The sequence below is a fragment of the Martes martes genome, assembly GCF_963455335.1.
Source record: "Martes martes genome assembly, chromosome: 2".
Lineage (NCBI taxonomy): Eukaryota > Metazoa > Chordata > Mammalia > Carnivora > Mustelidae > Martes > Martes martes.
In genome coordinates, this window is record NC_137889.1 from 195,767,573 (window position 1) to 195,793,716 (window position 26,144).

The 26,144-nt window shown below is 39.3% G+C and overlaps 1 protein-coding gene across 2 annotated transcripts in view; it reads left to right on the forward strand.

Annotated features, from left to right (window-relative positions):
- SLC4A4 (solute carrier family 4 member 4) overlaps positions 1-26,144 on the forward strand; it is a 346,042-nt gene that overhangs the window by 213,792 nt on the left and 106,106 nt on the right. For both annotated transcript variants that reach the window (XM_080796031.1, XM_080796032.1), the window contains exons 8-11: positions 15,088-15,245; positions 22,452-22,539; positions 24,814-24,968; positions 25,594-25,713. In XM_080796031.1, coding sequence (XP_080652157.1) covers positions 15,088-15,245; positions 22,452-22,539; positions 24,814-24,968; positions 25,594-25,713 — 521 coding nt within the window. The remainder of the gene's footprint in view (positions 1-15,087; positions 15,246-22,451; positions 22,540-24,813; positions 24,969-25,593; positions 25,714-26,144) is intronic.

Here is a 26,144-nt window from a genome sequence, read left to right on the forward strand (position 1 = left end):
TGCTGTGGGGTGGGGCACGTGGTGGGGGTGGCAGGCAGTGTCCTCTCACCTTCCACCCACGAAAAGCACTCTGCATCCATGTTGGTTGCGCTGTTAACTTTCGACCCTTGGTTGCCTTCATTACCTCTGATGATCCCACCCTCCCACCTCTCATCCCTTGCACTTTTTGTTTTTAAAAGAGCAGTCTGTGTTTTTTTATTAGCCATCTTGTCTGCTATGTGTGCAGAGGAGAATGCACATGAAACATTTCCCCTTAAACTGTAATTTTCTCTTGAAGTCATTAACCCTGTGATGCTAATTTTTGTTTTGTCTTCATTTGATTGTTCCCTCTGCAGCCCCTCTCTTCCAGTGGCAGCTGGAGATTGTGGGGCAGAAAGGATAGAAGAAACCCTTTGTTTAGGATCTTTCTTTTCGGGGTAGGAGAGGGAAGACTGTACACAGATCCTGCTTTTTAGATATTAATAGGGAGGGTGAGAGTCAGAAGTAAAGCATTTAAGGTTTTTTTTTTTTTTCCCCTTTCTGCTGAAAACATGGTCATTCAAGGACAAGTGTGTCATTTTGAGGGAATGCAGATAAAATGGCCTTGTTACCGTGAGGAATTATGTTTGTTTTACTATATAGCTGCACTCATCCTCCCACGTTCTTGTCAACCTTCCATTTATCCGATTTTTCAGCCTTATTCTGGGGAAGGTATCTCTGCAAACTTCTCTAGTTAAAAAGCCATGCATCTATAAACTTGGTGGAATTAACTTGCCTACAAAAGCACTATACTGGATGGGTATATGTATTTAAGTCTGTGATACAAACTGGGGAAGAGATTTCTTCCTAGAATTCAGAAAATTGTATCTGGATTAAATATGGGGCCAATCTGTCTTTTACTTTATTCCTTTGGGAGAGAAAAATTTTATTGTGCCAGTTACCTCTTCCCCATATATTCTAGGATGTTATTAAAGCTTGAACATGTTTATAATTATCGTTACCATTCTGTGGCTTAGGTTAAGATAAAGTGAAACTTTAGGGTGCAGGTTATTTTTAGTGCTCATTCAGATTTTTAGTGGTGAATTTGTTGTTCATCAATATTGGTGAAATATTTGTTTTTGATGTTAGGGAGCATTGGACATTTGAAAAAACATAGTTCTAATGTTGGGTGTCATCCTCCACTCTTCCTCCCCCTCACTCCCTCTATCTAGGCATTCCACAAATCCTGTGTGCGCTGCCTTTTGCTGTTTCTCAAACCTCTTCTCAACATTCCATCCCCACTGACGTTCTCTTGGTTCAGAGTCTCATAATATTCCTCCTTTGAACACATTTTTGAGGGGTCCAATACTAGCCTAGCACTCTGCTTGAACACTTTCAGACATCATTCATCGACTCCTTTTAATCCTATGATCCCCATTTTATAGATGAGGAAATCAGCTTAGAGAAATGAAGTCATTTGCCCATTGTTCCACAACTAGGAGGAGGAAGGACTGAGGTTTGCTTAAAGCCCTGACCCCAAAGCTTATTCCTTCTCTCTACCTGGATTTAAAACAGCTAGAGAAGAGTCACTGAGCTTAGCCTGGTAAAGCTTGGACTCTGGAGGCAGACTTTGGTTTAAATCCTTACTCTGCCTTTTCTAGTTTCATAGTCTTAGGTTTTGTAATCTCTAAGTCTCATCTCCTAATGGGTAAATAGTGACAACAACAACTTGCTGATAGAAATGTGGTGAGAATTTAATAAGGTAACTCATGCAAAGTTCCTGGTCTGATATCTGGCCGGGAACTATTGATTAAAAAATGTTAGTAATCATTAGTATTACTCTTAGTAATTTAAAAATCATTATTCAAGGCCAGTGTGCCTCTTGGTGATGGTGCTTTTTGAATGTAGTTTTATCAAACAGAGATTTGAAATTTTAAATTATAAGGAATTCAGTGTGCAACCATTCTCCAAAATTTTCCTGATAAATCCCAGAGAAGGTTAGGACTTTAAAGCACTTTAGCAGGGATTTAAAAACAAAACAAAACAAACAAAAAACAATGAATGGTAGCTACCAAGCAACCCGGGTAGAAAAGTTATTTTCCATTGACCCATGCTCACAAGTTTTAGAACCAGTAAAGGCTCTTAGCTTCCGCAGAGACTTTTTCAAGTTTGTTACCATCAAATGGAGCACCTTTCCTGGACCTTCAGTGTCCTCACCTGTGTTTATGTGGAGTCCAAGGACACTACAACACAGGTGCGGTCACCTAGATTCTGTGCCTTTAACAGGCGTTTGGGGAGCACAGGCACCGGGGACCAAAGTAGAATAATACGTAGTTCCTTAATATAAGGTACTTTAGAACCCTTTTTATTTATGTTTTATTTTTATTTTTAAAATATTTATTCTTTTATTAGAAAGAGAGAGCACGTGGTGGGGGGGTGGGGGAGAATCCCACAAGCAGACTCCCCACTGAGTGCAGAGCCTGATGTGGGGGTTGATACCATGACCCGTATGATCACAGACCTGAGCCAAACCCGGGAGTCAAGAGTCAGATGCTCAACTGACTGAACCCCCCAAGGTGCCCAGACCCCCGTTTAAAGGTACTTTTCTAATACAAGTGCCCAGTGATTGACTTGGCTGTGACTGAATGCACTGTGATAGCTATAATCACAGAGGGAAGACTAGGGTCAGGTGGTAGAACAATGTCAAGGAAAGTTGGGTGCCTCAAGGTCAAGCTTACTCTCCTTACAATTCTTGGCTAGAGTTTGGAAGCATAAGTTGTATTTAGCATCAAAGGGACAGGGCAGGGAGGGCAGGAATCCAGGCAAAGGGCATTTCTCCCCAAATAGATTAATGAGTATTTCAGGTCTCCTTCCTTAATGCATGGAGCAGGTGACCTGCTTATGTGTACAGTAGAATTCATGACACAACAATAAAAGAGGAAAATTAACTTCTAAAAACATTACCTAACCCAAGTACTACCCGGAGTTTACAGATTCTTGATTTACTTTAAATACTTTTTAAGGTGCTGTTCCCCATATTTGGGTTTCCTCCCTTCTTTCTTTCTCTCTGATCCATTTTATTTTAAGTAATTAAATCCTGTTGAATGTTTTATAATGTGCCTAATCAAAAATTTTAAGATTATCTGTACAGAGGGGCGCCAGGGTGGCTCAGTTGTTAAGCGTCTGCCTTCGGCTCAGGTCATGATCCCAGGGTCCTGGGATCGAGCCCCACATCAAGCTCCCTGCTTTGTGGGAAGCCTGCTTCTCCCTTTCCCACTTTGCCTGCTTGTGTTCTCTCTCTCTCGCTATGTCTTCCTCTGTCAAATAAATAAAATCTTTTAAAAAAAAAGATTATCTGTACACAGCCTAAGCTATTATAGATGCTTGACATTGATTTTCTGTGTAAGAGGTTTATCTTATCTTGTTTTATTTTTTATATATTTAATATTTTATTTATTTGTCAGAGAGAGAGAGAGAGAGGCTGCACAAGCAGGGGGAACAACAGACAGAGGGAGAATCAGGCTCTCTGCTGAACAAGGAGCCCGATGTAGGACTTGATCCTGGGATCATGACTTGAGCTGAACTCAGCCGCTTAACTGACTGAGCCATCCAAGAGTCCCTGTGTAAGTGGTTTAGAGATTTCAGAGCACTGTCTTCTAAATTTTAGGTAGCAAAATATATTCATCAGAAATTTAAGGGTTTCACAGTGTAGTGAAGTGAACAGAGCATTAAAAGTTAGAATTCATGTCCTGGCTTGGCCATTTAGCTGCATGAATTTCATGAAGTCCCTTCTCCTTCTTGAAATTCCGCTTCTTTCACCTGGAAAATGGTTTAATAATCTATTTCTCATAAGCTTGCTATAAGAATTCAAGTAAGCGAGTAATTGTGAAAGCATTTCAAAGACCGTAAATAGCTATAAGCGTATTGACAGTATGATTTTTTAATGATGTAAGACATAAGAAAATGTGACTAGAGATTTTGACAAGTTGATTTTAAACTAGGTCAGTACTTGAAATTTCATCCTATTTAGGAAATCAGAACTAATGGATTGTACTTAATGTTATATTTAGTTTAATAGCCATTTGTGAATGTGCTGCTTTGCAGAATCATTTGCATTAATGGTGGTAAGATGTCTATATTTGGAAGGAAAAATTAGAAAATCAAATTTTCACCCTCAGGGGACTGTTTTCATTTTGTATTTTTAAAAATGGAATAAACGAAAGGAGAAGAGTGTTCAAAAAGTAAAAACATGTAGTCACAGAGCCTTTTGGCACCTTGTCTGAGTTAATGACTTTGTTTGCACTCTTTTTTTATATACTCTGGAAATCTCAGATCATGTCATAAATGTTCACTACTAATAACATTATAAGTGATTGCCTACATTTTGCATTCTGAAGGTGGTCAAGCAATAGCGCCTATTTATTTATTTATTTATTTATTTATTTATTTATGTATTTAGTCTATCTATCTGTTTATTATTAGGCCTCTTGGACTCTTAGGCAGTGGTTATTAAATTTAACCTTTGGAAATATTCTTCTAAATCACAGCTTGAAGATAACCTAAAGGGCAATCTGAGCTTCCACTAAAAAGTAAACAAAAAATGTGTACAGAAATTATTCCATTAGTTCTGTTTGTTTACCAAAGAAGTCCCACAAATTAACATAAGGGATGAGTAAAGGATATCTTCATGTAACAGAAACATTTTAAGATTTTTTTTCTTTTTCAAAAATTTTTTTATTTTTTATTGACATATAATGTATTATTAGCCCCAGGGGTACAGGTCTGGGAATTGCCAGGTTTACACACTTCACAGCACTCACCATAGAAAATGCTTTTTTCTTATGTGGTCTTGAAATCAAAAGCAATACCTGTTTAAGCTTATGAAGCAGTGATTCTTACTGTTTTCCTCCTTCTGCCATTTCCCAGTTAGGCAACCACACAACAAGAAAGAAAGGAGAGTTAGGAATAGAGTGCTGGGATATGTTGAAGAGATGGTGTTTGTCTAGGCTATTCAGAAACACCAAACCATTGTCTTCTGTCCAACATTCTCTTTTGAAGATCATCAAGGGAAGTGTGTACACAGAAAAACAAAGGCCATGAATCCTTTTATTACTGGCTGAACCTTTGGCTGCAAACCCCAAAGTACAACCCTGGTGAACCAGGCAGAGCCTTCTGCCTCATCCTGGTAGTTGTAAAGAGCATAGAAACAAAACAAGCTCCTTGTATTTGGAGCACAAGAGTAGGCCTGCATTTACACTGGGAACCCCCAACTATGAAGAAAGGCCAGAATAGAGCTTTTGGTGAGAATAGCTGTTTTCCCCATACCTGAGGGGAAAGCTGGCATAGGCTAATTGACTTAGAATTTGACTATTTCAGATCAGCTCTCTTCTTCGTCTGTGGATCAAGAGGGCTCCTGGAAAGTAGTGAGGAGGATGGGACATAGGGACAGTCAAGTAACCATAGGAGCCAGCTGTAGGCACTGCACTGGTTTCCAGCCATTACTCCAGGATTCCCAGGGTTTGAGTACTCCAAACAGTATACATAATTCTTGGTAGGTCAAACGTATTTCAAAAGTTATCCCAGGGATTCATTTTCACAAGGTGAGTAGGCTTGTGATGGTTTGCTTCTTCATCCTAACACTGTTGGAAGCTAATTTTAGCCTGAGGACAGTATACTTGATTAGGTTATATTATATTAATGTTGAATAGTGGGCTATTAATGGTTTATATACTATTGGAAAATAAAGGTGAGCATATATCACTTCAGACATAACGCAATCAGGGGAGTCTCCCTGATATGCAAGATAGGAAGAGTGAAGAGAGTAGGGAGCTTTACTTTCCATGTTGGAAAAACCAAAAAGAATGGAGAAGGAGTGAGTCTCACATTTTCTTTATATCTTGCTAGGTGTTTTACCTCTTATCTCTTCCAATCTTAACAAAAGCCTTTATGAATTAGGGCTGTGGAATATGGTATCAGTTTTTCACTGTCCTTGATTTCCTTTAAGGATTTTCTGTCAGGGGAGAACTATATGTAAGCCAGATTTCCAATGAAATCATAGTTTATTTATTAAGAAACTGATTTTAGTATACATATTTTATTACAATAGAATATATGTGTATGATTTACATATACAGACATAAGTCATTACTTGATGATTTTTCACATGTGCACATATGTATAATTGTTACTCAGATTATGAAATAAAACATGACCAGCATAGTATATTTGCTTGCTTTGTCATGATTTCTTTTCTTATTTTTATTATTTTCTTCTTTATCCCTTCTTTGAGTTTCATTTTTTATTCTCACTTCTTGAGATATATATTCACATCATCAAACTTTGGCTTTTCTTCTTTTGTAATATTTGCATTTAAGGAAATGAATTTTACCCAATCTACATGTTTAACTATATTCTATAAATTGTAATTGTCACATTTTCATATTATGAGTAATGTTGACTTAATAAGTCAATAATGTATCTTTTGATCTTCAAGAAATCTTCTTTGCTTTAAAAATGATTCTGCTGAAATTCTCCATATTGTAATCAATATTTTAAAATATTACTGTTGTTTCAAAATGTGTCTCATAATTACAATATGTAGCTCTCCTATGTTTCTAATTTCTGGTTTTTCTTTCTCTTGGGTCCCAATCATTTGATTTTATCTGCTAGTATGCCTAGTAATTCTGATTGACTGTCAGATATAATATGTACATAGTAGAGATAATTTGATACTCAGAATGATACTTTTGCTTTTGGCTGGCATTTAGGTGAGCGACAGGTCACCCTAATATTCAGTCTGGAATTGAGCTGATTGGAAGCTGGGTTTCAGTCTCTATGTGGATTGGTCTATTACTAGTTTGCTCTTGGATCTTGTCCTTTAGAGGTCCCAGCTGAATACCTGGCATGCTTGTCCGTTACTTTGAAACTGCTGAAGGCTCTACTCAATTTCTGGAGCTCTGCATCTACTTAGGAATCATCAGATGCCTTTAGAAGAAAATCAGAGCTGAAGTTAGCCTCACCTTTATGCAGTTTCCTTTTTCAGGGATATTGGTTTCTCAAGTTTTTAATGTCACAATAACTTTCTGATGCCTTTAAGCAGATTATAAAAATTCTTCAGTTTTTCTTGCTGGAAGGGTTGGTGTGATGCAAGCTAGTTTACCATAGCTGAAAGTGTTTCTCTTAGAAACATTTTTTTTAGGTTGGACATTTTTAGTTCACTAAATACACAGCTCCAGGCCTACAACCACCCACACAGACTCTAAATCCTGGGATTCATAGACTTAAGAGACATGTGTTATGATAGAGAAATATAGTTGAGCCTATGAAACAGGTTCTGAGTCTCCTTACCTAACCAGCCACAGGGATAAAGATGTCAGGTCTCTCTCTCTCTCTCTCTCTCTCGATATCTTTTTAAATCCATTCACTTGTCTTTCTGTAAGAGAAAACACTTGCTTCTTGTCTTCAAGGCACTGTAACCTTCCCAGTAGAAAAAAGTACCAATGAATTTGTCAAACTCTACTCCATCAAATTGGCCACGTTCCCCCCCAAGGTGTAGAGAAAGGGAGGGGACAGAAGCAGAATCATCTCACTCTGTTGAGTGAAAGAGCACTTTTTTCCTACCCTACCAGTTAATATTGTTTGCATATAGTAAATGAATAAATTTATACTCAAGTAGCATAAATAATTTACTAAGATGCTGTTTGACCTAGGCGTTCTCTCATACTTTTGAGTTCCTTGAATCCTAAAGGTTCCATAGCATGGATTTATTCTCCAAAGCCATTATCTGAGGCACCACTCAAGAGTCAGCCTCAACGAGATTGAAATATAGGGTGACCATATAATTTTTTTTAGCATGAAACACATTTGAGAATGAAAGAAGGTAATAGCAATTATATCAGGAAATGGGGTAAACTGGGATTGTCATAAAGAAACTGATAGGTATGGTGACCCTACTTTACCACTAAAAGATTTCTTTGCAGTGGTAGGATATGGTTCCAGAGTGATCTATAGTGAGCTTAGCAGATGAGTTTGTTTGGGAAGGAATAAGAGCTATCAATTTTCAGAAAGAGTGGAAGGGGGGAAATCAGCAGGAAGAAGAAAAGATAAGCTAAGAAGAAGAAAAGAAGATAGGAAGGTACACCAATAGGAAAGCCAGGTGTAAGCTCTTTACCCAGGAAAGCAGGTGGATGTTAGCATGTAGACATGAATCATTAAGCAGGGTGAACTGAGAATAAATACAGATTGGAAGATTAAACTTATTCTCATTGAGAAAAAAGAATGCATAGAATGCGGTAGCAGTAGGTGTAAGCTTTGTAAAAATAATGAGAAAGTATCCTCAAGTTTATATGATTTTTAAAACATCACTTGTAGAACATTGAACAGCCCATAGGATCCATTCTAATAAATCAGATTCAAATGACAAATCATGAGTATTCCTGGTTAAAAGTGACACTTCATAGCTGATGCACTCATTTTAACATATGCTGATTAATGGCAGACAAAAGAGGTAGGGTTTAAATGACTAAGTGATTGGGAATAATATGGTAGTCTAGGCCTACTTATCAGGTGATGCTGTTGGTCAGAGGGTGATAGTAAGGAGGTTAGGAGAACACAGAGTTAATCAAATGGTCATCCCAGTCAGTTTATGGTTGGTTGGCCGTTACTTAGTAATGGGTCCCATATAGAAAACCTAAAAATTACCTTCACAGAAGAGGGCAGGAGAATCTAGGACCTGAGTAGAGTATAGAAGATTGACTTTTCAATTAGCTATATATGAAGCGTATCACTTGTGTGAGTAACTTTGATGTTATCTCACAGAGCTATCATCCCAAGTAACCAATCTCTTTCATAATCAGTCCACTTGTTCTGCTTTGTCCAATCATAATCTCTAGTTGCTTGGCATGCTAATACTGTGATCTCTGAGTCTTAGAAAACCACTCAGAAAGTAAGGAAGTACAAGAAATTATAAAAATGAACATGTGTGGCAGAGGACAAGCCATATACTTCTGAGTATTTATAGCAAGATCTTACTCTGGAAGAAAGAATACAAACTGGTATAAAAGGAATCTGAAATGCACACATCTGGCTGGATTCACAGAGTTGGTGGTATTCCAGTTGTATCTCCACATAACAGCCATTTGAAATTGATTTTGTTGAGATCAAGTTTGGTTAAAGGAATTCGTATTCACCGTGTGTGTTCTCATAGTTGACCTTGCATAAAATCCAGGCTGTGTATCCCTTGGAGAAGCAACTAGTGATATATAGGAAAGGAATGCCAAACTTTATCTTTGGAATTCAATCCAGATGAGTTTATTGGGTGATTTTCAACCCTGATTTGAAAGCCCTGGGTTCTGCTCTTGCTTTCATTATTTGCTCTTGTTCTTTTAGTTTCTGCTTATTCTTTACCTTTTTGTTTAACGTTTATGACTTTTTCTTAGAGTGGGGTCTGTCTCTTCTCTGCAGTGCCTACTACCAGGGTACATTAAACATTATAGGCATCTATAAAGTTTGAAGAGATTTAAATGGAATTTAGAGTGGATTTAAGTGGAAAGTGAGAAAATTTGTCCAAAATAGCATTTTAAAATGTTTTCAGGTGCACCTGGGTGGCTCAGTGGGTTAAGCCTCTGCCTTCAGCTCAGGTCATGATCCCAGGGTCCTGGGATCGAGTCCCGCATCGGGCTCTCTGCTCAGCAGGGAGCCTGCTTCCCCCACCCCCCACCCCCTGTCTGTCTCTCTGCCTACTTGTGATCTCTCTCTCTGTCAAATAAATAAATAAAATCTTTAAAAAATATTCTCATATCATAATATGCCTTATTTATCTCCGAGTAGGAGATAAAGCATTCCTAGGCTTATAGGTGTATTCAAGGCTCTGAGACTATCTGGAGTATAGAAACATTTAATCTTATTTAACTTATATTCCTCAAATATATTTGACAAATAGATTTTTTTTCAAAGGGTCTGGACTCTTCAGTAGACAGAAATCACCTCAAATTAATTTAAACCCAACATGGAATTTTCTGGCTTATGTAATAAGTAAGAATTCTTGATGAGTTCACAGAATGGGGACTCTGCGGGACCTCAGGGCCTGGGACTTGGGACTCCGCAATCTATCTTTTCATCTGTTTTTCTCTCTTGCTTTTGTCTATTTCCTTTTGGGTGTTGACCTCATTCTCTCCTGGTGTGGACAGTCTGTGACAGGCCTTTCAACATGGAGGGGAACAACCTCAAGTGAAAGGAAAAATGTTGATCTTTAGACAAGTAAAATACTAATTAACCAAAAGGGTTTGGTTCCTGCCTGAGTCACATATCCGTCCTTTGGATCAATCACTGTTATCAGGGGAGGAATGTACTGAGATTGGCAATATTCAGGCCTTTTGTCCATTTAGATGGCCTGGTCGTGTGGTAATGTCTAGAACCTTTAAGAGAGGAGTTTGGACAGCTTATTGGGAAGAGCAGAAATAATAACCACCATTCATTCAGTCAACAGATATTTATTCAGGCTTTCTCTTCAGGCACTCTTCAAGGCATTAAAGGTACAACACTGAGCAAAATAAATGGATATTTCTCCCTTCACGGAACTTACTTTCTAGTGGGGTGGCATTTAGATAATGGCTAAAACATGGCATGTTTGTGGTAAGTACAAAGAAGGAAAAAATAAAGTAGGGAAAAGGGGTGAAAAGAATCTGTGGGGAGAAGGAAGTTGATATTTTAACTAATGTGGCCAGGGGGAGACTCACTGATGAAAAGGTGGCTTTTAAATAAAGATCTGAAGGAAGTGAAGGAGGAAGCCATGTTTCCTCCAAGACATTACATTCAGAAGCAACAGCAGGTGTAAAGGCCCTGAGGTTAGAGTGTACCTGGCGTGTTTGAGGGAGGACATGGAGTCTGGAGTGGTGGGCATGGAGAAGACTGGAAAAGAGCGGGAGGAAATAAGGTCAGATTGCAGATAAGAAGCCAGATGATGCTGAGGTTGTGACTTGTCCTGACAGCATTGCCTTCTCTCTTAGTGAAATGGGCTTTGAGAAGCAGAATGGCAGGATCCGACTCCTGATTTGACTGCTCTGGCTACTTTGGTGAATAGACTGGGGACAAGAGCAGAAGCAGATAATCCAGCCAGGAAGCCAGTGCCATTATCCTGGAGAGAGAGATAATTGTAGCGGATGATAGTGGATGAGGGTAGAGGCAGTGGAGGTGGTGAGAAATAATCAGATTCTGGATATACTTTGAATGTGGATTCAATAGGATTTGCTGGTAGAATGGGCATGGTGTGTGAGAGGAAGGTAAGTGTCTAAGATGACAGTAAGGTCTTGGTCTGAGCAATGAAAGAACGGTTGCCTTTAGCCAGATGAGGAAGACTGCAGAAGAGCCAGTTTGAGGAGACTGTTGGTGGGCTCAGTTTTTGGATGAGTGAAGTTTGAAATGCTTATTAGACATCAAGGTGGAGATGTTCTAGGTCTGGAGTTCAGGGAGGAGGTCTTGGCTGAAGATATAAATATATGAGTCATCAGCATATAGAAGGTTTTTAAAGGCATGAGCTTTGATGAGCTCACCCAGGGAGTGTGTGTAGATAGGAAAGAGCCACTCAGGGGCTGAGTTCTGAGGTACCTCAGATACCATACGTGTTTATTTTAGAAAAGCTGTTAGTTTCTCTGAGAACACTAGCATTTCACAAACACAGTTTGAGATTTGCTGATCTAAAGGAGCATGTCTTTAGAACTACATCTCTTTAGAGCATGTAGAATATAGTTTACTTCCTTTGGCCTTAAAAATATACTCCTATTTTTCCAATATGGGGATGATAATCTCAGTAAATGTAGCATAGTACTCTAAGACATTTTGTAGAGGAATATAATCGACTGTGGGCTATTCTTCATGTGTTCTGAGTCAGGTAGTTAATTAGTGACAGATCTGGACATAGGTTCTAGAGTGAGACTTGGGAAACTAACTTTCCTGGGCATTTGATGGATTTTGGTCTGATTTTTAGTGCTACAGAGCTCATTCTTTCCATTCATAATATTTATTACAGCTGAATTATGTGCAGTGTAGGTGCCCAGTACAATGGGGGATAAATTATTCTCACCCTCAGGAAATTTGGAGAAAAGATTTAAACTTTCAAAAGTATGATTCAGAAGTGAGTGCTTCCAGAGTTCCCAAGAAAGTGGGGTTGAGATAGTTAAATGGCTTATACTTAGATGTTTAGAGGAGGTAGAAGGATGTTTAGAAAAGGTAGAAATGTGGAAAGGAAAGTTTTTATAATGAATGTGGAAGTCTACATAAACTGAATAAGATTATCAGATTACCTGCCTAATTAGAGCAAAGAGTGTGCTGGAGAGATGGGAAATAAAATCAGATTATTATGGAGCTGTCGGTAGTGGGAACTCTCTGGAAAGAACCCAAGGAAGATTATTCTAGGAATGATATTTTGTTAGGCGTTTGTGCCACTTAGCTATACCCTGGACTCTACTCTGTGTTTTAGAAAACAATTCGTTACTGCAACTTCCTTAGGTGATAATAACAGTTTTGGCAATTTGATGTTTTTTAGACTCTTCCCATGGCTGCTGCTCTTTCACTATTTATAGACTCAAATAGTTTTTTTTTTTAAATATTAACATTTCTTGGAGGAATAATGGTATAAACTTTGGAAAATTCCCTTACTTCTTAGAAGTAGTCATGTTCCTAACATCTAAATATCTTGCCTTTGCTTTTTCTTTGTGTTTATTTGGTTCCACTAAATTATTATTCCTGATGTCCTTGCTTTTGGCCTCACAGCTTGCCTCTTATATGCACTACCAAATTTAAAAAATTCTGTAAAAATGCTAATGAGGGTGATGGAGTTTTAGGGACTACTTCTCATGTCACTTATTTTCTCCAGTTAAAAACTCTGCATATGGGGGTGCCTGTGTGGCTCAGTAGGTAGAGCATTTGAGTCTTGATCTCTGGGTCATAAGTTCAAGCCCCACATTGGGTGTAGAGCTTACCAAAACAAAACAAAACAAAACAAAAAAACAAAAACAAAAGAGAGAGAGAGAAAGGAAAAAAACCTCTATAAATGGAAATTGTTATTATAACCCCTATAAGTTTTTTTTTTTTTTACTATAACCTTTTTATTAATGGGGGAGATTGGACCATGTCTGCCATTTCCCATCTCAGCAGTAATTCATGGCAAAAAGTACTGAGTTCACTGGTAACTTTTGACCTAAGGAAAGGGCCTTTATATTGATGATTAGTATATATCAGAAATCTGTGCCTTTCATATGGCCCTGCAAAGTTCTTATCTCCATCTTCCACGATTGTTGAAATGTCTTCCTTGAGCTGTGGGAGGTGTTTCCCATTCAGTGAAGCATGCTTGAACAGGCCTGTTCTAAGTGGAACTTGGGGAAGCCCAGGAAAGGGACAAATAACGCCTATAAGATAAGCTTTCCAAGTGACCATAAGAAGCAAGCTTTATTCCCTGAGAAAAATCTCTTTGTACTTTTACCCCTCTTCTCAAATTTCCACCTACCATTCCCCCCTTTCTCCTCAGCTTACTTCTTGGTTCTCGTTTCCATAGTTCAAGGTTACTTGAACTACTTCTGTGGTTGTCCCCTGTACCTCCTGCAGCAGTAATCTGCCCCATTAACATTCTGAAGTGTTAGCACACTTGCCATTTGGAAGAAATTCTCTATTTTATGTTTTCCTTTGCCTACTTTCCTATTCCTTGCCTTTTTTTGGTAGCAACATTTCTCAAAATAATTCTCTCTACTGCCTGTCTCCACTTCTTCACTTCTTGTTCTTCACTGGGCACTCTGGTGTCCACCGTAGCTGCTCTTGTCCAGATCACCCAGCACCTCCATCTTGATGAATTCATTCATCCATTCTTAGTTCTCATCTTATTTGAACTTTCAGCAGCCTGTGACTCAGCGGATATACTTTCTTCATCGAGCCCTTTCTTCACCTGATAGTTGGTGTATCCTGGTTTTCCTCTGACCTGACGGGCTACTCTTTGAGGGTGTCCTCTGCTGAGATCTCCCATTCCTATAAAAGATAAAGTGGCCCAGGGTTTAGGTCTTATCCCTCTTCTCTATCTACACTCACACTCAAGGTTGTGTCATCCTGTCCCATAGTCCTAAATTCTCTTTATGTGGTAATATCTTCTAAATGTACATCTTCCAACTTCACCTTTCCACCTGGGTTTTTAGTAGGCAAGTCCCACCTAAAACATCCAAACTCCTTATGGTGGCCTTCAAGGCTCTTACCACCTGCCCCCCACACCTGTGCAGTTTTTCATTTGCTGCTGTTTTCTCTTCTTTTCTCCTTTAACTACCCCCACACTCACCTCTTACTCTACCTCTCTGCCAAGCTCTTTTCTGTCTTGAGCCTTTGCACTTGCTGTTCTCTTTGCCTAGAATATTCTTTGAGCAGATCATTGCATGGCTTGTCCCCTCAATCCAGTGTAAAATGTACTTCTTCAGAGGCTTTCCCTGACTACCCTGGCTAAAATAGTACCCTCTAACCTGTTTTATTTTTCCTTCTTAGCACTTATCACTACTTTATTTTATTTTTTTTAAAGGTTTTATTTATTTATTTGACGTACAGAGATCGCAAGCAGGCAGAGAGGCCGGGAGAGAAGCAGGCTCCCCGCCAAGCAGAGAGCCCGATGTGGGGCTCGATCCAAGGACCCCGGGATCATGACCTGAGTCGAAGGCAGAGGCTTTAACCCGCTGAGCCACCCAGGCGCCCCGCACTTATCACTACTTTAAATAATATTTTATTTCTCTTCTGGTGGAATATGACCCAAGGAAGATATAATTTGTTGATCTATCCCTGTATTCCTAGGGGTTAGATCAACGCCTGGCTCATAGTAGACTCTCAACTTAGGTTTATTGAGCAAGTGAATAAATAAATAAATAGTTTTATATGTAAACATAGTTTTAGGTGTAAGCCATGTGATTATACCTTCAGTATTTTTGAATCCAAAGTGCAGAGTAATGTTTATTATAATAAAAGTGTTAAACATAATAGAAAAATGGCTAACTAGAGCCTGTTGTGTGTAGACTCATATAAAGGAATTGCCTTGGGTGGTATATGGAGTATCTGTTTTTGTTCCCTTCTCTGGAAATAAATTGTGTTTTCTTGGCTCTTCCCATGCAGCTGAAGAATAAGTTCATGAAAAAACTGCCACGCGATGCAGAAGCCTCCAATGTGCTTGTTGGGGAGGTTGACTTCTTGGATACTCCTTTCATTGCCTTTGTTCGGCTCCAGCAGGCGGTCATGCTGGGTGCCCTGACTGAGGTCCCTGTGCCCACAAGGTAAGCTGCTCCCTGACCTGCTGGGGTCTACTGTGTGCTTACAGAGGGGTTTTGGCTAGAGAATCAGAATGAGGATGCATCCAGAGCACGCATATTGGAAAGGTTTAATCTGAAATAATGATTTAGCCTGTCTTTCATGCTATTAAATTACTTGGCACTTGTATAATAGTAATAATAACAATTATAATAATTATTTGGGCCATGTACTAATTTATTTATAAGGATTAGTTGATTTAATTCTCACAATAATATATATATATTTTTAAAGTTTATTTATTTTCAGTAATCTCTACACCCAACATGGGGCTTGAACGCACAACCCTGAGATCAAGAGTCGCATGCCCCTCTGACTGAGCCAGCCAGGTGCCCCTCTCATAATAATATTTTTTAAAGTTTAAACTATAAGTATAAGGATTTTACAGATGAAGAAACTGAGTCTGAGAATTTAAGTAACTTGTCCAATGTCATACAAATGGTAAATGTTTCAGAGGTCAGAGTTGCTTTCGGTTGCTCTACGTTTATCAGATAATTGGTAACATATATATACACACACACACACATACACGTGTGTGTGTGTGTGTATATATATATATATGTATATTATGTGACTATGTGTATCTATATATGCACACATATAGAAAAATCATTAAGCTGCACACTTAAATATGCACACTTTTACTGTTTTGTGTTGTATCACATCAATTCTTATTCTAAAAGGGAGCGTATTAGGATTATTACCATCACGTCCCCACTGCACCAGTCTATCCACCTTGTAGCTGAGCTCGAGAGTTTGAAGCTAGACTTACCGAGTGCTATAGGTGAACAGGAGTTAATACTTCACTTCAGCTTGTGCTGAAGAAGCGTTTAAAGAGAAGTTTGTAATCTTCAAGTCGACATCATAAAATTAGTACGTGAAGGGGGTGCTTTTTTGTGGTTCCTGGGCAAGAACAGGTGACTTCCATCTCTCTTAGGCTTCCTCACATGAGCAAGAAGAGTTGTGACTCCTCCTCAGTGATCCCAGATGGTCTCAGCCTCATACCCTGAGACAAGGGGCTCCGGGTTTGCTTTGAGCCAGGTTGGGAGAGAAATGAGAACCTTTCCTTGTGGCCTCCCGAGTCATAGATTACAGGCTATTTTTTTTTTTTCTTTTCATACAGGTATTTTCTCCTTATTCTTCTATTTCTTAGACACTTAAAATGGGAATAATACTGGTCGTTAGTAGGCAGTCAGTGGACAAATGGCAAAGGAAAGGCAATGATCATAACTTACTCAATTAATGGGACCATCACAATTTGTGTTTTCTGTAACTTGGTTGTTCCCTTGAAAACATTCTAGCCGAGCCTTGCGGTTCTACCTGAGCGATCACCTGCTGAACCGCTCGCTGACTCAGATCATGGCTGACGTCCAGCTCTTGTGCCCCTATGGTTTCTTTCATGTCTCTCTGGACTAATTTTACTGGGGCTTGAAGGAAAAAAAAAACATGTCACGAAGTGTTAAGTTGCTCTTGCGTTTTCATTTTTCTTACTACTTTTCTCTAGAAGCTACAAGAAAAAATATTTTAAAGGGCTTTTTATTTAACAATAACATGAGTTCATTGTGCAGCAAATCATGACCATTTGTGTATCTCTCTTATCATCTGCTCCCGTCTGGCTCATTCTTTTCTTCTGTACAGGAGAGTGTTTCCAGTCTACAGGTGAAATACAGCATCATTTGAATGAACAAAAGATGCTCGGCAGTTCAAGGGAATGTAATTCAATAATGCCATAAAACTATTTCAGGGCAATAATCTGAACAATATATCCAAGCACGTTAACATTTTTCCAGGAAACAGTTTTATCCATTTGCTGTCCTCTGAACCAGTGCATGCTATAATCACTGAGTAGGGAGTCTCATTAGCCTTTTTGTGTATGAGTAATGTGGGGCCATTTACAATGGCTGCATCCTGTGAAATCCAATCAAGGAAATCCCACAAAGAGCAGGGTAGTCATTGTGAAGGACTGCCTCTGTACTCAGTGGTGTGCTTTAAGGCGCTACCCTGTCCTACTGCGGGGAGACCTGAAAAGTCTGGTTTTGTGGACATTTGCTAAATGTCATTTTTCCTTGAGAAGGGGGAAGAAAGTTATGTTCTTACATTTATGATTGTTATTATTACTATATCTAATAAGTAATATTATGGCATGCACTTTTTAAGAAGCTGGATCTAGCAGCTATATGTAGCAACAAGCTTCTCTAGTTAGTTACTGGCTGAATGTACTTGAGCTTGGTGCTTGGATCTGGACTGGTGCCAGCTGGGTGGATGCTACCTGCCTAGGGGCCCTTCTTGCCATCCATGAGAAGGGAAACAAACAGTTCTTTGATATTTGGCGACTTGATAGGATAGGTTTATGATTCTCCCAGTATCTTGTGGACACTTGGCTCACTGTCATCTTCTGTCTGTCCACGGAGGCTGGCATTCACTCATATTTATGAGCGATGTAGGGGATAAGTAGTAGTATTCCCATTTCACAGCTGAGAGACGGAGGCAACGGGGAGAATCACGTTCAGTGCTAGAAACGGAACTGCAGATTTCTGACTTGAAGCCAGGCTTTTGGGGAGAATCTAAGGAGTTACGTAGAATGGATTTGAGCAAAGTACTTTAAGGTTTTCCCAAGAAGAAAAACGAAAGACTCTGATCAGTTTGCTCTTTTCTGATCTTGATTTTCACATTTTAAAGCAAATACTATTCCGTAAGTTCTGGTCCTCTACAAAATTAGAATGTTTACCCTTTCCATATCAGTGTTTTATGTGATACATGATGATGTGCCCAAGAGCAGCAGTTTGTGCTTAATTATCAAAACCATAGAAAATCTCATTTTAGGGATTGGGATGGAGATCCTACTACTTCAGTCCTGTCGTGTCCAACAGTTCAGTTGCTAGCTGCTGCTTACCATATGTAATGTGGTTGGTTATGGTGCGTTTGTGGTCTTCATTCATCTATTGTGGAAGCTACAGTTTAGCCATCGTTTCCAAAGCCGCTAAATATGAATAATGGCTTATTTGATTCACTGCTGTTTTGAGAGCAGGGAGTAAAGGATGGGTACATGCTGAGTTTATTCTAGAAATAGCTGTGATATATCAGGAAGGGGGGGGGGTGCACATCCTTTCTGAAAAGATTGAGTGGTTTAGGAAGGCTGGCTCTTTTTCTGATATTATGCCCTGTTTCTGCCTATAATTATTTTGTGAATGTGAGTCTAGTCCATTGGTTCCGGACAGAGATCATCTGGTACTTATTTCTGTTGTGGAGAATGCTAGAGGCACCCTCCCCGGGCATAATTAGGTCTGTGAAAAAGCTCTCAAGAGTAGAGGAGCCTCATGCAGATTCTTGAGACAACTAGCACTATCAAAAATTCTAACTATGACTTTATTTCTGGTTATGAGTGGATAAAAGGAACTCAGTAACATAAATTAATTTATTTTCGCTAGCTGTCAACATGGCTGTGCCCTTCCAGCCACAGAAATGTGATGTTTACTCTAATTTGTTAATAAAGAAAAAAGCTTCTGGTTAAAAATAACATCTGTCCATTGACAAAAAACAGCTTGGGTCATGAAAGGAGTTTTCAGTATGTTATAAAAGCTGAGTTTGGCAAGATGTACTTCTATCATAAAAGTTGTAACAGCTTTTGCTTCTTTGAGGGTTAAAGGGAGAAGAACATGTTTCGGGCAGAGGGAACTTCAACTTGATGAGTTGTTCTGTGTTGCTGGTTTTCCAGACCTCTCATCGCCATTTCAACAATGCAGTCCAAATTAGGGGGTTCTTAAGGGTTTCTGTTCCTACAGAGGAAATTCTCGACCCAAGGTGATGTTTCCTGCTACCTACAGATGGCTAGATTTCTTCTATCATTTTAAAAGGTTGAATTTATTGAATGATCCCTGACTGGAGTAATGGAAAAATTTCACTGATATGTAACATTTTGTTTCTGTTGGGCAGAATTGATTCTCTGTTAAAGAATAAATAAATAAATACATGTATTAATAAATATTTATATATTACATATAATATATATCTGGGTTTTTAAAGGAAAAATTACATTATACAGGAAAGAGAAATTGTACCTTTATATTTAAGTTACTGAAATAATATAATTCTCATATATTGGGCTTATTCCTATAATATATATTTTAGTCACTATTGGTCTACTACTTCCATTCATTCTTTGGTACCGGTTAGCAGAGACCAGAGTAAATATTTGCCGAAAACATATGCCCTCATCTCATAGGGCTTAAATTAGAGGCTCCGTTACTCTCCCAGCTCTTGGAATAGTTACCCATCATCTGCCACAGTTTATTGAGGACTACCAATAACTGAGCGTATTTGTCTCACTTTCTAACAAAATAGTATTTTTGGCTTTGTTGCCATATAGCCAACCTGATAATTAATTCACGTGTCAGTTGATACACGTGTATTTATTTCCATGATGTGTATTTGTAAACTATCATGGTGACGGAGACGCTAGGGCAAGGTAGGAAGAGGTACAGAGTGGTTCTGGAAAGATTTTAGATATTATGTCTTACTGAAACACTAATGTTTAGACACATTACAATAGCAAAAGATGGTGGGTAAAGGAAACCCTTTATTTAAAAATGTGTCAGGTAGAGGATCCAGGTGTTTGATATTTTCTCTTGCTGCCCTGCATCAGTCCCCTTTGCCTAAAACTATGTTCTTACCATCCTGACAGCTGGCCATTGCTAGACAGGCAAAGAGGACTGGGGAATGTGATGAGGATTGATATAAATCTGTAACTGGATTTATATTTTGCTTTAGTGGTTAAATATTTTTTGCATGTGTTGCATGCAAAATGCAAATCAGTGATCTGTCCCTTTATTAAAGTACATTTTACTGTCATAAGGAAGCACTTTATAATACTATACGTAGTGGTACACAATTTAGGTCCAGCTTCGAACAAAGAAAAGTTCTAGTATCAGTTGAACTTCAGAATTAGAAGAACTAAAAATCCAATTTTAATAATGACTTCCTTCATACTTGAACAGACTTTCGTGCCTGCCGATTGCTTTTGCTTTTTCATCTATTGTGATAACACTTGAAAGTGAGTGTGCCGCCTCATGCCGGAACTGGTTTCTAAGCAAACAAGTATTGAACAGTTTTATGGTTATTTCGGTATAAAATCAAAACATTCAAACTTTGAGATACCTTCTTATATTCTTAATTTCTGGTTTTTTCCCCTTTCCCTTTTGGATTGAATTTTATAATGAAAAGAAGAAATTATTTATTCAAGGGCTTTTTGGAACAAACCCTAACACTTTGAAGAGTATTTGCTGTCAACCCATTTTTATTTAAAGTGGGGCATATAGGGGTTCCTGGGTGGCTCAATTGGTTGAGCATCTGCCTTCAGCTCAGGTCATAATTCCAGGGTTTCAGATTGAGCCCCACATCGGGCTCCCTGATCAGCGGGGAGCCTACTTCTTGCTTTCACCCGACTTGCACTGTCTCTCTCTCTCTCTCAATGTCTTTCTCTCTCTCTCTGTCAAATAAATAAATAAATAAATAAATCTATCTTTAAAAAAGTGAGGCATATCAATAAATAAGCAAAAAATAAAATTTCATTAAGCAATTCCCCCAACTATCCCTGGTCCCATAAAATTTTACCTAAGATTTCTTGTTCCCAGCTAAGTATCCACAACATCTTTCACCAGGGTGACCTGTGGAAGTCGTAGGTTGGGCAGGTAATACTAGGCAGAATTGTGTGCTAAAAAGAACTGGAGGTGAGAAGGCCTGTCTACTCTCTCTCATTTACTAGGCACAATCTTGGCTCAGCCACCGACCTCCTTGAGCCTCAGCATCCTCACGATTAAGTGGGAATAGGAGACCTGTCCTTATTGCAAAAGGGTATATGGAGTTTAAATGAGGTGATGAATGTGAAATGCTTTGCAAGCTTTAAAAAGCTGAGCAAGGGGCGCCTGGGTGGCTCAGTGGGTTAAAGCCACTGCCTTCAGCTCAGGTCATGATCCCAGGGTCCTGGAATAGAGCCCCACATCGGGCTCTCTGCTCAGCAGGGAGCCTGCTTCCCTTCCTCTCTCTCTGCCTGCCTCTCTGCCTACTTGTGATCCCTGTCTGTCAAATAAATAAATAAAACCTTTAAAAAAAATAAAAAGCTGAGCAAACGTGATATGATCATTTTTATTACCCTTATTGTCTACATGTTAGGTAAGCCATGATCATAAGCAAGGCAGAGATGTATCCATGTTGCCTTTTATTTATTTTTTTCTTAGTCACTTATTTACTGGGTTTCTTCCTCCCTAGTCAAGACACAACCTAAGTGGGGATAAGCTCATTATTGCAGATTTCAGGACCTACTTCCATAGAGCAATGAGTATGCATTATCAAGAAAACAAGTTTGGAAAGGAAAATGAGGGCACCCACAAAAGAATTTTAACTGTCTGCGAATGGTGCTTTATTTTAAATTTCTCTCATATTTCTCTTTCTTTACTTTGGCTGTCAGCATGTGGCTTACTTATAGAGGATTTGGTTTTTGCTGACCTCCAGTCACTTCTGAGCAGAAATATTTCTTAAAAGTATGGAAAGGATCATTTGTCACTGCTCGTATTAAGTAAGGAAAAGTCAGAGAAATCTGAAGATGTCCCAAGTCTTTCTGGTTATTGTGCTTAATGGGTTTTCTTCAAAATTCTGAAAGTCAGTAGAAATGGAGAGGGAAGAGAGTTTAAAAAAAGGAGATTGAATGACTCCCAAAGTGAAGTTCTCAGGCTCAGTGAGAAACTTCTCAAGGTTTCCATGTGAAGTTCTCCCTTGCCTCCAGAGAAACAACAGTTTGTTGAAAGAACATCTGTCGGGGCGCCTGGGTGGCTCAGTGGGTTAAAGCCTCTGCCTTCGGCTCAGGTCATGATCCCAGGGTCCTGGGATCGAGCCCCGCATCGGGCTCTCTGCTCAGCGGGGAGCCTGCTTCCTCCTCTCTCTCTCTCTGCCTGCTTCTCCGCCTACTTGTGATCTCTGTCTGTCAAATAAATAAAAAAAATCTTAAAAAAAAAAAAAAGAAAGAGCATCTGTCACATTACCAAGAATATTGCCTTTGTTTTAAAGATGAATTCTAGACCTGTGCTTTTTATCAACCAAGATAAACGTGTCTCAGTTTTATGTATATTAACTTTGATGAAATGTGTTTTATAGCTTTTGCTTCTTTCCTCTTCCATTAGGTTCTTGTTCATTCTCTTAGGTCCTAAGGGAAAAGCCAAGTCCTACCATGAGATTGGCAGAGCCATTGCCACCTTGATGTCTGATGAGGTAGGCGATCCAGAACATGGTGATCTGTGAACGTCCCACTTGTATAGTTTTTGTACTGTGAATTGGCTGTCACAATGTATTCAGTTAGAATTATGTGGCTTCCAGTCTTCTCTATGACATGAGGCACAGTCATTCATGGCAGATAGCTGTTCTCTATACAGTTCTCAAAAACAAAACAAAACAAAATTTATGCTGGAATAAGATATAGTTTCTTTTCTTTTTCTAAGCATTGTGATTCTTCAAACTGATATATGTGAAATATTCTTTAAAAAGTTCACATCACTGTATTAATTTAAGCTTTATCTCTTAAAATGTTTAACATATTCATTCTGGGAGTTCAGGTGTCCATATATTACATCAGAAATAATGGGTTCTGTAAAGTAACGCATAATGAAATGGATCATGCATTTTTTTTCTTAGGTATCAGAAAGTACCTGTTTTTATGGTCTTCTTATCTTGTGGGAAGGAATTATACACACACTAAAATGCCATAGCAACCGTTACTGCAGAGTATCTAGTACTTTAGAATTACAGCCTTATTCTCATAACAGCTTGAATTTTGTTACACACGTTTTAGACATGATGAAACCCTAAACCCTAGTCTCAGTAGGAGAAATACAACTAGGGTAAGGGATCACTGATTTCTGCCTCTGTGTCTTTTTAGCTTACTATCTTCCCAAATGTTTTACTTTTGCCTTATTACTTGATTGTTAGCTTCTCCGTGTGTTAAGTGGAGAATAGGGCATTTAGTTATGGTAGTGCAGCTTGGTGATTACTCACATGGTTGCTTAATGTGAGACCAAGAGCATTGATGCATAGTTATGCTGATTTTCTCCCTTGAGGCAACTAAGCCTCTCAGGGGGTTCTTTTATTGATTTCTGTATGTTTATATTTTCTTAAAAAAAAAAAAATCCTTCCTCCTAAGATGTAGCAATGAGAAATGCTTTAGGCTCTAAGTGACAGAAAAAAAATCTGATTTATTGGGGCTTCAACTATTTGGGGTTTATTTTTTTGTTCACACGTCAAGAAATTTGGAGGTAGGCAGTTGCCTTAACGTTGGTTAACGTCACTGCTTCATGATAAATCAAGAGCCAAGGCTCTTGCTTTGTGGTCTTAAGATGGCTACTGCCATCAGCCCTCTCTTCCGTATTCAAGGCAGGAAAAAGGGGCCGGGAATGTTAGCTGGAGCTGTCTCTTTTAACAGGTATCCTAAAGGTTTCCAGACAGCGTTTTCCTTCTATCTCATTGGTCAGAACTGTCAGTCCTCATCTGCAGGGGCGGCTGGAACAGTGACCCTCTGACTTTCCAGCCTCTGCAGTTGCCGTGCCCGCGGCGGATGAGGTGCTGGCACCGTGGACGGCCCTGCCCTCAACCTCACAACCCCCGGACCGTGACATGTTATTCGTTTGACAGCTTTTAAAAATTCTTGTCGAAGAGAAGAGATTTAGGAGCAGTCTTTAAGCATAGGCAAGGGTGTTAAGCAGGAGCCAGCTTTTCTCCTGAAGCCTAAAGAATTTGACTTACGAGGTATGAAAAGGTGTAAAGGACTTTTCAGATCACCAGCTAGGTTGGAAGAGTGGGATGATTGGCAAAGAGGATTATGTGCGTTCTGGAAGTTCCTTCTTTGGCTATCTATATAAAAGACCTGACGCATTTGCTGCCTTGGATGGTTTAGTTATTGCCTCGCTAAAAGGTTAGACAGACGATCACCTGCTTAAAGCCCTTTGCTTTATGTGTTACCGGTATAACTTGGGTTTTTCTTCCTTTAATAGCTGCCATTATTTGTGTGTTCGAGAGTTGCAATGTTTGGGTCTTAACCCGATCTTAACACTCAGCTTGAACTTTTCCTTTTTGAATTACCAGCAATGATTTGTCCCAGTCGTTTTGATTTCAGAGAATGACTCTTTTGTGTATTTCTCCAAACCATTTTCATGTGGCTTTCACAGCAGCTATAGCAGTAATGGTGCCTACCAGTGGGAGATGAAAGGCAATGTTGTGTTGCAGTATTGATAAAAATAAAAAACATATAAAAGAAACACAGCTGTTTTCTCATGCCTCTACTTATATTCTTTGGGTTCACAATCAGAATAGCAAAATAGTTTGGGGCAAGCTGATAGGAAGTATGAGAATATGATCATACTGAATATATATTAAATATCAAGATGGATTATGGATTGCCTTTTTTCAGGCTCACCATGCTGTGAGGCATGTGAGGCGTGTAGAGGCGCGTAGAGGGTTCTCTTGTCGATCAGCACATCTCTCATTATCCTTTAGGTGTTCCATGACATTGCTTATAAAGCGAAAGACAGGCAGGACCTGATTGCTGGCATCGACGAGTTCCTAGATGAAGTCATCGTCCTTCCCCCTGGAGAATGGGATCCAGCAATCAGGATAGAGCCTCCCAAGAGTCTTCCGTCATCTGACAAAAGGTAAATTATCAGGCAATTGGGAGTTTTCACCCTTGGGGAGGAGGCTGTGTGCAGAAAAGAAAATGGGGTCCGGTGACTGTCCTAATACTGTGTTTTCAGGTTCCCATGTAACTTGATGTATTCTCTCAAAGGAATCACATAGGTGCTTTGGTTTGGCATTTCATTGACACTGTAAAATGAATGGTGTATGTTGTTATTTTATTCGGTGATTGCAAACTAGAGATCTCAGATTATGATATTGGAATACACCACCGAGATTTTTGGAGAATGTGTTGAGGACTTCCTCTATGTGTAGAAAGATCGGTTTCCTCAAGATGAGTCCCTGTAGACTTAAGAGGTCAAGAAATTGGGTGAGATAATTTTGGAGAAGTCATTTTCTGGAAATCTGTTATTTTCTAGGTGAAACAGTTTCTCCTCTTGTATAAGATACAACTCATTCAGCTTTTTATTCATCAGTCATTTGTCTTCCCTTTAAATATAACACTTTAGGAATTGCCTGCCAGGGCGGCAGAAGGATGTAATGACCTTTCTCCCCGTCTCTTCATCAGTCTCGTGCGTGACACAGCTAAGAAGCAGATGAATAAAATAAACTCATAATTCTCTTGATTTCTATTGTCTTGCTTAGAAAGAATATGTACTCAGGTGGAGAGAATGTTCAGATGAATGGGGACACACCCCATGATGGAGGCCATGGAGGAGGAGGAGGGGGACACGCGGATTGTGAAGAATTGCAGCGAACTGGACGGTAACTGATGGATTCTTTTGCCATTCATGACGAGGCTCTCTTGAGATCTTAATATCCCTTCATCTTCTTGTCGGCATTTGAATCACCGGCCAATAGACCTTTATATTGATTAGTCACAGGCACTGGGGACACAACAGTGAATTAAACAAAAACCCCATGTCCTTTTGGGTCTTCCTTTGTAGGAGTGGGAGACAGACACTGAGAAGGTGAAAATACCTGGTGATGGTTTTCTGGGGAAAACTAAAGCAGAAGTAGGGAGTTTGGTGATGGGAGAAAGGTGTCCCAATTTAAATAGGGTGGTCAGAGAAGGCTCAACAGAGAAGGGCAGCCTGTGAGAAAAGTCCTGAAGGAGGTGTGGAGACAGACCCAGCAGATGGGGGGTGGGGAGAGGAGACAGCAAAGAGCCTGTGGTACGTGGTGGGTTGGCACCC